Source organism: Rattus norvegicus, chromosome 1 (assembly GCF_036323735.1).
Source record: "Rattus norvegicus strain BN/NHsdMcwi chromosome 1, GRCr8, whole genome shotgun sequence".
Lineage (NCBI taxonomy): Eukaryota > Metazoa > Chordata > Mammalia > Rodentia > Muridae > Rattus > Rattus norvegicus.
The window spans coordinates 14,972,556-14,986,348 of NC_086019.1; the positions used below are offsets into that span (position 1 = coordinate 14,972,556).

A 13,793-nucleotide genomic window follows, 5' to 3' on the forward strand; every position below is an offset into this window, starting at 1 on the left:
TTGGACACACACATGCAGAGGACAGAGGAAAGTTTGGGGAGTCCTCTCCTCCTACCATAGGTTCCACCTTCAGTTCATCAGGCCTGCATGGCAAGTGCTTTACCCACGGAACCGTCTCGCCAGCCTTTTCATGGGTGCTTTCTTTTACACCAGACAGATCAGAAGCTCCCTGGCATGTGTGGAAGAGCTGTTCTCTAAGAACTTGTGTAGGCCCTCTCTGAGTCACAGATGGGAAGACTGTCTGCACCTCAGCCTTCCTATATTTGGGCCCTCCCGGGAAAGCACACAGCCATCTTAAGATCCAATTTCCTTGCTCACATAAAGTTTTGTTACTTTTGTGGTTTAAACAGGTCAATACTCGTTCCGTGGCTTGATGTCCTTAGAATGCATCATTGATGATATTTAAAAGGAACTGTTCTTGTTTTGTAATACACACTAAGTATTACTACTTTCTTTTAAAAAAACAGTGTTCGTCTAAATTTTATCTCAAAGCAATTTGTTACAGAGTTTACTTTAGGTCTAAGGAAATAGTTTAGAGGTAGAATGCTTGTCAGTTGGGACCAAGTTATATCCTCCAAAAGAGAGGTCATAATAAATATGTTTCAGAATAAAATATAGATATAAAGCTATCTTGTGTTATAAAATGTGTTAGTATTAGATACATAGTAATTTAATCACAACTAACAAAGCATGCTATCTATCTGTTTCCTTTCTTGTTGCTGTGATAAAAGAAACCTGACAAAAGAAACATAAGAAAGGTTTTATTTCAGGTTACGTCCATCATTGTGGGGAGGAGCTTCCATTCAAACAGCTAGTGACATCACATCCACAGCTGAGAGCAGAGTGAGGAATGAACACATGTATGCTAATGTTCAGCTTGCCTTTGCCACTTTTACTCAATCCCCTGGGCAGGGAATGGTGCCACCCACAGTGGGTTCGTCCTCCTCCTAATCAAGGTAGTCCTTCATAGACATGTCGGCAGGCTAACTTAATCTAGGCAATCCCTCATTGAGACTCCTTTCCCAGGTCATTCTAGCTTGTCAGGTTAACGACTAAAGCTAACCGTGCCACCACCGTATTAAACCCCCTCCTTTTTCTTTTTTCCACTTTTTAAAAACTAATTTTTTAATGTTCGGATATGAAGGAGTGGGTTGCATTTTGGCATCATCCTACATGCGTGTCGTTATTCTTTATTCCCATCGGTTCCAGTCTACGTCGCCTTACCCCGTATCCCGTCCCGTCCTGTGTTTGCTTTTCTTTTCCTCCATTAGAGCACCCTTTAGCTTTTATATTATCTTCCTTCTTCCCTTCTTGCTTCCTTTCCTTCTTCCCTTAGCACCCTTTTACACACACACACACACACACACACACACACACACACACACACAGATGACAATGAAGGACCTCAGACTGGTTGCCCCCAGGTAAGATGGAGAGGTCACTGGGTGAGCGGAGCAGGGAAGTGAAGTGATGTGAATTGCTAATTAATGTAGTTTATGGAGACGAGGCCTTAGGGAGTTGATGACTGATGCAGAGACCAGACAGTAGGCCACTGCAGTAATCCAGGGAAGAAAACACATATGGGGACAGGGACAGGGGTGGCAGTGGTAGAGATTCTAGGTTTATTTCTCAAGTGTGGCCTATGGGGTTTGCTGGAGTTAAAACAATCTGTTTGTTCATCTCAATCCTTCTAAGTGCTCAGTACAGGAATTATTTGCATCACGGTTGCTCGATGGATCAGTCTAGCGGAGGATCTGCCGGGGACCCCGTTCCTCTGTGACTGCACTCCTCTTGCTTTAGTTTCCACGATGTGGCTCATTGTCTCCATATTTGTGTGCTCTTTAAGCTCTGCTGCGGTTCCTACTGTCAGTTTACCAGCAAAAACCCCACCCCTACTTTGACCCGGGTTCCCTCCTGCTTTGCCTTATTTAGCTCGTCAGGGCTGGCGAAAGGCACCAGGGCACGTTAGTTGCACTAGTTACGGGTGACCTCAACCCAACCGCAGCATGCTAACTCATCTGCTCACTCCTCTCACGCCTCCAAACCCTGCCTCCCCGTGTCCAGAAGACCAAAGCAACCTCGAGGCATCTTTTTTACAAGCTGTGTGACTGCCCCGCTTTCCCCTGTTCCTGAATACTTCACTCAACGCTTTCCTTCCACCACCAAGGGCAAACCATCCCTAGTCCTTTTCCCTCCCATTATATCCCAAGGGACCAGTTTAGGGCCTGGCATTCAGTAGGTACTCACTGTCTTCCCAGTGGAACAGATAAAGCTAATCCCTAGAGAAGATCAGCAGTGCAGTCTACCTCCCACCCCGACCCCCAGCCTAATGGGTTCTTGATTGCATCATAACCATCATTTTGTGAACACACTGAATTTTCTTTCATCTTGAAGGAACCTTCCCCTGGCCTTCGTCTCCCTCCAATTCCACTGGAGTTCCATTTTCTTTTCATTTCTCCAAAGAACTGTCTAGACTGTCTCCATTGCCTCTGTTCACAGTCTCCTTTGAAGCCCTCCAAACCTCTGTCTTCAGCTCACTACTGAAACATAACCATCATTTTGTGAACACACTGAATTTTCTTTCATCTTGAAGGAACCTTCCCCTGGCCTTCGTCTCCCTCCAATTCCACTGGAGTTCCATTTTCTTTTCATTTCTCCAAAGAACTGTCTAGACTGTCTCCATTGCCTCTGTTCACAGTCTCCTTTGAAGCCCTCCAAACCTCTGTCTTCAGCTCACTACTGAAACTACCCTCATGTCCAGTAGTCACTTCCCTGGTCCCAAACCAGTGGTTCTCAGAACTCACCTCTTCCTCTCAGCAGCATTTGACATCGTTTGCGAATCTTCTTAGAGCATTTACTTAGCTTTTGTAGCACCACACTCCTTCCTGGTTCCCTTGTCCCTTTACTTAGGTGACCTCCCAGCCACAGATGCTCTTTTTTCTCCCCTGTGCCTAAATCTCCCATAGGTTCAAGTCATGCGCCTGTGCTCCTCTGAAACAGATCCGTGCCTCGAGTAATCTCAATGAATCCCCCTCATTCTAAATCCCATGGATCGAAATTTTCTACATTTCTTTCCTTTTCTTTTTAAGACATGGTCTCACTTTGTAACCGAAGTTCACCTGGAACTCACAGTGTAGCTTAGACTGCCTTTGAATCCATGACAGTCCCCTGCTTTGTTCTCCGAGGACTGGTGGCATAGGTGTGCACCTTGCTTAGATTTAAATATACATTTCTTTTATTTTTTTTTTGCCTGAGCTTAGTTTAGACATTTATCTGCTAATTTATCCCAATTTCCTTTACCACAGACTTATCCAAATCCAATTATGAGATTTCCAGAGCCCACTTAAAAACACAACAGAAAGAAACCTAGTCACCACAACTTTCTCCATCTCAGTGAACCCCCACCACTCCACTGGATGTTTCCGCAAAAAACCCAGGGCACATTGAATATTGCCTCCATATTGCCAGAAAATTTCTCCACCCCAGAGTGGGGATAGGAAGGGTAGAGAGAAGGGATGGGAGGGAGGGAGGGAAGGAGGAAGGAAATGCCAATGAGTATTACTTGTTGCCTGATGTCTTGGTTAGGGTTTTAGTGCTGTGAACAGACACCATGACCAAGGCAAGTTTTATAAAGGACAACCTTTAATTAGGGTTGGCTTACAGGTTCAGAGGTTCACTCCATTCATCATGGCAGAAAGCACGGCAGCATCCAGGCAGACATGGCGCAGGAGGAGCTGAGAGTTCTGAAGGAGGTTCTCAAAGCCCACTCCCACAGTGACACATTCCCTCCAACGAGGCCACGCCTACTCCAAATGCTGCCACTCCCTGGGTCAAGCATATACAAATCACCACACATGTAGAGTAGGAAATCGCTTACTTTGTTTTCTTTTTCTTTCTTTTCTAAAGCAGAGCTGGGGGTAGAGCCTAGAGCCTTTAACACACTAAACAAATTGTCTACTTCCGGCTGAATTCCTGGTCCACACATTTGCTATAGGAGGAAAAGTGATTGCAAGTGCAATTTGAATAGGCACCTTTTGTTAGATGGGAAAGATTTGATATATCAAATCTGACTCCAGAAGAGAGGGAATTTTTAATAGACCTGTCTTATGGAAAAGGGGCGTGACGGGGACGGGGGCGGGGGCGGGGGTCCAGTGCATGCAACTGTTCCAGAACAAGGAAGAGATGTGATATATCAAATCTGACCCCAGAAGAGAGAAGGTTTTATACACCTGTCTTATAGAAAAGGGGCGGGGGTGGGGGCGGGAGCAGGGGCGGGGGCAGGGGCAGGGTCCAGTGCGTGCAACTGTTCCAGGGCAAAAGAAAAAGCTCAGTTATTTTTCTAAAAGTTTCTTCATTTTTATTCCATATGTTGGGGTTTTCTGCCTGCAAGTGTGTGCATAATGTGTGCGCAGTACCATAGAAGTCCGAGGAGGGCACTGGATCCTCTCAGACTAGAGTTTCAGCCAACTGTGAGCTGCGGCATGGGCTTTGGTCTCCTGCAAGAACTGTAAGGGCTCTTAATGGCTCCGTCATCTCTCCAGTTCCAAGTTCAGCTCTTTTTTAAAGAATTAGTTTAACACAAAGCCAACACTCGCTAGAGAGTGTAGGAAGCAGATTAACTGGCCAGTGCAACAGAGGAAGACCAGTTTAACCCACCATAAATCATTAGGAAGCTTGACTGGCAGCTCATTAAAACACAAGCTCTCCCCTGTCAACTGCAGGTTACTTTAATGGCAGTGGACGGACTTAGAGAAAGGATGGCAACTGACTATTAATACTAAATACGTTAATAAATCGGGGATAAAACAAGTAATAACAATGGTAGATATCGACAAGATGTTTAATACAATTCAATAGCCATTTCTGATAAAACAAGAAAACTGAGGTGAGGGCTCGGGAAATGGCTCAGAGGGCAAAATGCTTACTGTGCAAATCTGACGAGCTGCATTCTATCTTTTGAACCCAAGATAAAAGGCGAGAACCCAGTTCTGAATGTTGTCCTCTGGCCTTGCCATGCATGCTGATCCTGTTAGAACGGGACTTAAGAGGAGGGTAGTAGCTGCCAGTATTACCACCTAACACTGAATGGGGAGAACCATCCAGCACAAAATCGTATCTCCAGCAGGAGCTGTGCCCCCCCACCCCATGATTGCATGTTTGCTTAGCACTCCTGTGAGGTCACGTGCATAGTGCCCAATGGTACAAAACAGAATAAAAGTTGTATCCTGTATAATAACCACAATATTTGAAAAGTTTGTGGTCATATTACTTCTCTTGGCACATTTAAATATGTATAAATTGAGAGATTCAGAACCATACAAACTTTGAATTATTATAAATAATGCTATTCACTGATTGAGGAAGGTAAAGGGTTAATATGTAGGATCCAGCAACTTTCATATTTATATTTGGGGTAAGAGATGGAATTTTAAAATTACTATAGCAGACAAAAGAACCAAATTTAGTCAGGAACTAAATTTAGTAAGTCAAACAAGGAGCATACATGATTTGTACAAGGACTCTCTAGAGTAGCACGAGAGGACAGAAACATGACATGAAGGAATGTTTTCAGGCCAGACGACTCAGTGCACGAGTGCTGTCATTTCTTCCAAAGTAAACTTACTCAGCTCTATAGAGAAGTGGATTTGCTCCATTCTGTCTTGGGACAATTGGAAGAGGCCCGTGGAGGCTGCTTCCAAGCATTAGTAGCTAGGGTGACCAAAGAACAGAAGAGCAACGGGGAAGGGAAGCCGTTTGTACCAATTTCCACAAGTCCGGAATCCTGCAGTGTGGACCCTGAATTCACGGGCCAGCAGAACCTGATACAACAACTAGAGTATAGTTTAGAAATGGACCTCATTGTAGAATCATTGCCGTGATGTTTCACTTCAGATGGGACCCTGTAATCATTGGAGGCTCTCCACACACTGTCTGTGCTACTGCCACAATAGGGCTCAACTGCAGTTCAGTTCTTACAGTGTTAAAAAAACAAAAACAAAACTTTATTCTCAAAGCCATGCAAAAAACTTTAGAGCTTGCAGAAGAAGCCACTCTTGAGGGCAAATTCTACTGCGGGAACCCCTTTTCTGTTTTCTAGGGAAGTTCGGGGCAGCATGGTGAGAAGGGCGAAGGATGTAGAAAGTTCCCCAGTTGACAAATGGCTTCGGCTGCACAAGGTCTAATGAAGAGTATCTGATTCCCATCCAGCAAATATTACACTTCCAGAAGTGCTTGGGATGGGAGCTCTGCTGACCCAGCAGAGCATGAGGGTGGTCCATTAGAAAAGAGAACCTGAGGGCTACTATCCTGCTTCTTTACTCTGGCTAATTGTGCTAGAATAATCAGCCTAATTACCCATATGTAAGAACTTGTACCAAGTGTAAGCTTTATAACCAGTTTAAGGGATGAAGAAATGTAATTTGCCAACGAGAGCCACAGGTCCCCGATAGTGAAAGCAGTAATGTAGGGTGGCAAGGGGGAAAAAAAAAAAAAGATGATTCCAATGGCAGTGCTGCGTATCCAAAAAAGCAAACAAGCGTGCCTACCCTGAGGAAAGGTGCTGTCAGCAAAGGAGATTTTGAGATTCTAGCAAAAGCCTTTTTGGCTCAATTGCGAATCAAAGAACGAGTCACTTTTCTTTATTCTTGGGTGGGCCTTTTTCCTTCAGCGTCAGATTTGAAGGGTGGGCCAGAACGCTTCCTGCAGGTAGATGGGGCGGTTCTCCAGGTGCCTTCTGAGAGGCTGCATTTGATGCTGTGCTCATTGATTCTGGGAAGCATGCACAGAGGCCCCATTGTCTCAGAGAAAGGGCACCCGGTGCCAGTTACTCAACCTCTTATATAAAATTTATCCTTGGAGTGATGCGTTGGATTGGAATTTTGGCAATAAATGGTTGGCCTTGGTGGTAGTAACAGAAACTGAAGTTGTCTTTTCTACTTCCTGTTATTTTTTTTTGAACTGGCACCCCCGGGGGGGGGGGTGTTTTAGGCTTTGTTAAAAGAAATACTTAAATCAAAGGAAGACTTTGAAGAAAACAGCCGGAACCTCCGGAACCTCCCCGGGTGCTGTAACTGAACTGGAGGCCCCTTTGCTCATTTGAACACAATGCAGAGAGCACAGGTTTGGGGGCAGCTTCCCCACCTGTTCAGGCTGGTTCCTTTGCTTCCTTATGTGAGCTTTGGTTTCTTTAACCGAGATGAAACCACATGTGGTTCACGGGGGACAACCCCGGCCCGCAGCTGCTCTCCTGTGTAATTATTAATAGCATCGCTCTTGCTTTCAAAAGTATTGGAGTTGTGAGAGAGATGATATCACTGTGCTATCCTCCCCCAACCCCCAGCCACAGAGTGTGAAAAGGTCAAGCATACGAATGTCTGTGCGGCCCCGTGTACAGTGCCTGGAACAACATACCTTGCACCTAAATAATGATGGTTACTTTTAGTAAACTTTTCAAGGCCCAGACATCAAAGAAAAAGGGCCACAATAGACAATGTCTGCTTTATGAAAATTTGGCCGCCTGTCTCTGGTTCTGCCCACATGGAGTTTTCCGCCTGGAGCGATGGATTTGAGTGCTTTTGGCAGCTCCTTAAAAAACAAAAAAACAAAAAAAACAAAACGGTCTGACTGACCTGGCTTCACAGGTCATCTGTATGTACAACTCTGTTATGGGTCAGGAGGTTCCTGATGTTATAACCCTAGCAACAGATCATCTCCAGAACTTCTTCCCATGCCGCCTTCCATTTTCCATAAGAACCCCATGAAATAGGTATTTTTAATACTTGTTACTGATGTGTGGATGATTTGGAAGCTGAGGTTCAGAAACGGGGAAGACTTTCAAATAATCACATAATCCCTAGACAGCACCAGGGAGGGGATGAGTCAAGAGCTTCTCAGATTCAAATTCTTTTCGTTGTGTCATGTTACTTACTAAAAGGGTGGCATTATTAACTGCACCCCTACCCCACCCCAGTTTCTTCACAGCTGTAATGCTTGCTTCTGATGGCTCTTCATCTTCGGCTTACCTGATATTCACAGGAAGGATTCTGGAGAGTTTGGGGAGAGGAGTACCAGGATGTGCCTTACAACCTGTGAAGAGAATATATTGTTGCAAGGGGAGAAGTAGAAACAAAGCAGAGGGAGGAGCACCAGTTACTGGGCTGGCACAGTAACCAGGGCGTTACAAGATTTCTATTAGTCATTGTACTGACCAGTTTTGTGTGTCAACTTGACACAAAATAAAGTTGTCACAGAGAAAGAAGCCTCAGTTGAGAAAAAAAATGCCTTCATGAGTTCCAGCTATAATATGTTTTCTCAATTAATGATCAGTGGGGGAGGGTCCAGCCCGCTCTAGGAAGGGCCATCCCTGGGCTGGTGGTCCTGGGTTCTATAAGAGAGCAGGCTGAGCAAGCCAGAGGAAGTAAGCCAGTAAGCTGCACTCCGCCATGGCCTCTGCATCCTTGCTTCCAGACTCCTGCCCTGTTTGAGTTCTTGTCTGATTTCCTTCAGTGATGAACAGCAAAGTGGAGGTATAAGCTAAGTAAACCCTTTCCTCCCAACTTGCTCTTTAGTTATGGTGTTTTATTGCAGCAATAAAACCTGGACTAAGCTGGTCCTCTTCCATTCCGTGTAACAAATACTAAATAACCTGTTGTAAAAAGGCCTGTGGGGGCCCATGGAGAGGCGACATTTTACAGCATCAAGGAGGAGTGAAACAAAACCATTCACCTGTGGCCAGAAGGCAAACATTCCAGAAAAGGAAGGAAACAGAGTTCCATTCTCTCCGAGGGTATCCTCACCAGGACCTACCTCCTAGCAATCCAATACTGAAGCATGAAGGTGGGAAGCAGGTCTCTGGCACGTGAGGTGGCCATCATACAGAGCACGTCTTTCTCAATAGAAACCATAGGAAAGACTGCCCCCGAGACTCAGCAGGGCTTTCCTGGTCCCTGTTGTGTTTATAAACAGATTGGGCCTGGGAATTGGATCATTCTGAAAGTCACCCACCCCTGGCCTTTTCTTTAGTAGATGTGAAACAGCCACATTTGCATATTGATTTTGTGTTCTCCTTGCCTGGGAAATTTGCTCACCAGAGAAGAGAGCTCTTGAGAGCTTGGTAAAATGGATTTGCTTTGTGAGTGAGTTGTCACACTATAGCCTGCTCTGAGGTTCCTCCCATAACAACCAAAACTGCAGGGAAGTTCTGCCTCACTGTGAAAGCTGTGGACTCTGACATCATCAGCCATCTGAAAGGAAAGTAGGTTAGTGGGCCTGCAGAGCCTCCTCAGGGTGCTAGGGAGGCAAATGAAGGCTGTTTGTCCCCAATCCTTGGCTGTGTCACATAATAAACGAGCTCCTCTGTTCTCCACCAGTCCAGGACTTCACTTTTCCTCTGTTCTCAGTATTTTTCCCAAATTTAATGCCATATTTCAAGCTGTTTGTTTTGCTTGAGTAAGCTTCTAACTCACTTGAGATTCCAGACACATGACTTTTATACAAACTGCCATGAAAATTCTCAAATAAAATCAATTTTAATATGCATTTGTGTCTACACCTTGCAGATAGAGAAATAATGTGGTATTAGTCACACTTAACAAGAGTGTCAAAACTGCAGAAAGATTGAACTAGTGGATTTACACCTGTGGTCTCAACTTCTGATACCTCAGAAATCTATTTGATGATTTTAATACTACTTTTATTTTTGTACATGTGTGAGAAATCACAGCCACAGTGTGCAGGTGGAGGTCAGAGGACAAGTTGCAAGACTCTGTATTTCCTTTCATGTGGGTTCCTGGGATTGAACTCAGGGCATCAGAGTTAGTGGCACGTGTTAGGGTTTAAATCTCTGCCTGCGCCTGGACAGAAAACACCAAGCCGACATGGTTCCACGTGGAGAGGTTTAATGAGAGAAGAAGAGAGGAGAGGAAAGGAGACTGGCCATGGGCAAGTGGTGGGAAGGGGGAAGGGGGCAAGAACAGAGAAGAACAAAGAGTAAGAGGGAGAGGAGGGGGCAAGCAGCCCCCTTTAAAGTCAGGCACAGCTGGCCGTTGCTAGGCAACTGTGGGGCGGAGCATACCTGGCTGCTGCCTGGTAGCTGTGGGGGTGGAGCTTAGACAGAATACCAACAGCAAGTACTTTACCTGCTGAGCCATTTTGCTGGGAATTTTGTAAGGGAATTTTGTAGAGACCTGTGCAAGGTCTCATCAGAACAATGCTGCCAAATAAGTTGTCAGGGACACACATGTGCTTAACATATTGAGTGTATTTTTCAAGTCACAAATATTAACCCACATTTTCCCTAGACGGAAAAGAAACTAAATGGTCTTTTTGTGTTTTGTAAGGTAGCAACAGTAAAAGTAGGTATTGAAATATTTAATGATATGATTTAGAAGCATTCCTTACATGCCAGAAGGCATCCAAACATACCATTTAAAGCTAGACAAATCTTCACAAATGCAAAGAAGCCATAAGAGAGCTGACGGTATGAGTTCCTTTATCAAATAACATGAAACAAAGCCATATAGCAGTTTTGGGGGGATTGGTTGAGAGAGGTTGATCTGGGAGCTGCTTACACAGGTGTCTACTTTAGGAAGGTTCACCACCTTTTTTTTATTCTTCAATAGAATTCTTCTGAAACACCTTATTTCCACAGTGGTACTTCAGTTCAAATTGTATAAACTTGATTGGTCCTTTTCCTTTTATTGTATATCTTAAATGGCTATCTCCTCACAAGAGTCAGCTACTCTTTTGTTGTTCTTTTGGCTTTGCTCTTGTTCTCAAACATGGAACATTTATTTTGAGTTCTTGGGTCATCCTCATTACAGAACTGGATTCCCATGAACTCTTGTAAAGTCTTGCATAAAATGCTTGCCAACACAGCTTACACATCTTCAGGTGTTGCAGGAGAGGGTCATTGAAGAAAGGCTCTTTACTGAGGATGCTAATTTGTATCAAAGAAGGCACAACTAAAATATTGTCATGGAATTCTGATAAGGCCTAGAGCACCACTTTAGTCAGAGTCTTAAAACTTAACAATTTCACAGTAAGTTTTTTTTTTTAATCCGTATAGATGGTTTTAGAAGCACACAAATAGTTGAACAATGAAATACCTCCATCACTTCAAAGCGTTCCTTGAGGTCAGAGCTTAAAGAAAATAAGATTGAAGTTCAAAATTGCTTTGAGGAAAACTGCATTTTAATACAAATAGAAACTGGTGGTCTTGGCTATGACTTTTCTCCGGGCTTCTAACATTAAGTTAAGTCCATACATTTTCTAACCACGGCACCACTAAGAAAAGCTGGAAGGCTGTAAAGGCTCTGTGGGTCTGCAGAACCTTCTGACATTTTCCAGACCAGAGGCAGGATGGATCATATATGTGGAAGGTCATGTGCAAGAAAAGATTGTTGCTCTGTTCTTAAAAGGAATCATTTTCAGACATGTTATAAAGTAGTCTAATTTTTAAAAATAAACTGTATTTGTAACTTTTCCTGTTAATTACTCACACCCTTTCCCCCCCTCTCTCTGCAGTATTCTCTCTCTTCATCTGAAGAAGAAAGATTTATTGGTATCAGGAGACCTAAAACGCCAACCTCAGGTGACTTCTCTGACCTTCATACTCAGACAAACTGGACCAAGTCCCTGCCGCTGCCAACACCAGAAGAGAAGACACGACAGCAAGCCCAGACAGTCCAGGCTGATGTGGTTCCTATTAACATAACTGGTATGCTTTGTGGTGTGAACAGAGTCAGGATGTCCTTGGGAGGCCACAGTGGCTTTGTTTGCTCTATGTATGAGCATTTTCTTTATGTATCTAGCCTCCTGTTCTTTGTTTGATGGAGGAAACACTCCAACTACATATGTATGTGCATGAAAAACAGGTTTGTTAGATAAGGAGACTGACAACAAATGTTCTGTCAGAGAACTCCCTGGTTCAGCCATTCATATAAAAGATGGCTTTTGAATTGCACTGTTCTTAGCTAAGATTTCAGTTGCGTAGGACTGTCAATATAAATGTGGTCCTTAGCAGCAAAAATTGTGTACTCATATAAGAAATATTTCTAGAAATGAAAAAAAATTACAACATGTTTCTGATTTTCTTACTCTTTGTCTGTTCAAATAGAAAAAGAAGGAAATTTTTGAGAGAAAAACATCTAGGAAATTAATAACCAAAGCATATCTTAAAAAAAAAATCTTAGTAGAATGATAAAGTATGCCTTAGTTTCTCTAATTTGAGTTTTAAACCTCAGGTAAAGATCCATTTCTGCCAAGGGATCAATTTTAAGAATTGGCACATTGGGTGTACTGTGGCCCCCAACTGCCAGGTTGAATCATTAACCTTTTTTGATGATTTAGGGCAACAAAGTAACAAAACACAGAGAGCTGCAAGCTGATTTCACAACTGTAGAACTGTTAAAAAGAATCAAATTTGTCATCTGTATCTCTTCTGCAACCTGCAAAGAGAATTGGTTAGCAGTAAGGGAAGGACACAAAGTGCAAAATGTTAAAGAGTTGGTAGCCACTGGACAAGGCCCTGAGTTTTTCATCCTCAAGGGATGGACACACACACACACACACACACACACACACACACACACACTTTAGTGTAAACAAGTATGGTGTATTACATAGAAATAAATGACGAGTGTCATATAGACAAAATCCACACACAGCCTGGTCCCAAGGTCCTTAAATCTGGCTGACCAAAAAGAAGCGGTTTCCATCAGCAATTAGGATGAACCCCATAGCATCCTCCTATCTTCTGAGGATATTGCTATTGGAAGACTTGTTGCCATGGTCCCCGTAGACTTGCAAGGGCTAATAACATTTAGATATGATGTATTTTTTTTTTAAAATACCTTAAAGTATATTTGGAAGTTATGTTTGGAATTTCCATGGAAACTTCATTAATAAGTACATGAATTATTTTCAACCCCATGTAAACTTCTTATATTTTTACAAACTTAAGCCTTAAAGAAACAGCATGACATTTTAATCCGTTTTCTTTGTAAATTGCGTTGCCGATCTCCTTGAGCACACCATGTATTTAGTACTATGTGTGATTTTTTTTTTACTGCCTATTTCATTAGACATCAGAATGCTTACATTTTCTACAAGATGATTAAATGAGAAGACATTAATTATACAGGATTAAAAGCATCAATGTAGTATTATAAACTGTGCATATCATGCTGTGAAATATGACAACCGTTAAAGGAATTGGAGTCAAAGGTTCCGCCTTGAAATGGGGCTAGTGAAAATCAGGGTTTTCAAGCATAAAGAAGGGTAGTGAAATATATCCTTCCAGATGGATCACCGAGTTGTTTCTTTCTCTGAGCTTTCCTTCTTACCTGTTTGGTAGCCTAAGTAGATTTGGATTTCGTAGATATAAAAGGAGGCTTTTGAATGCCGTCCATGCAAGGTGATTGAATGCTAATAATGAAGCAACGAACTGCCTGAGTCCTAGAAAACACAATCTGTTTCTCATTGGGCTGTTAGCGTTTCCCCAGGAGGCCAACGTTAATTTAACAGTCATCTACACATCAGTCTGTTTTCTGGATCCGTGTGTTCACGTAGACACACGGGCTTCTAAAGTATGTGTTTCTCGAGTCTGGTCCAAAGAAGCCATAAGTTTAAAGCTTTCTTTCACTTTGGGTGGTTGGACTGGGACAGCTTCTTCAGTCCCCTGCTCTCTAAATTGTATCTTTCTCAAATTCCAGACAGAGGATGCCATTGCTTGTAGGAAGTAGTTACGGGCTTATTATTGGGAGATTGTGACCCTCTAGTTTGACTTTTCAGTA

At 43.2% G+C, this 13,793-nt stretch overlaps 1 protein-coding gene across 12 annotated transcripts in view; it reads left to right on the forward strand.

Annotated features, from left to right (window-relative positions):
- Nhsl1 (NHS-like 1) overlaps nt 1–13,793 on the forward strand; it is a 232,454-nt gene that overhangs the window by 196,682 nt on the left and 21,979 nt on the right. For all 12 annotated transcript variants that reach the window (XM_017589823.3, XM_017589824.3, XM_063262308.1 and 9 more), the window contains one exon: nt 11,524–11,716. In XM_017589823.3, the coding sequence (XP_017445312.1) occupies nt 11,524–11,716 (193 nt within the window). The remainder of the gene's footprint in view (nt 1–11,523; nt 11,717–13,793) is intronic.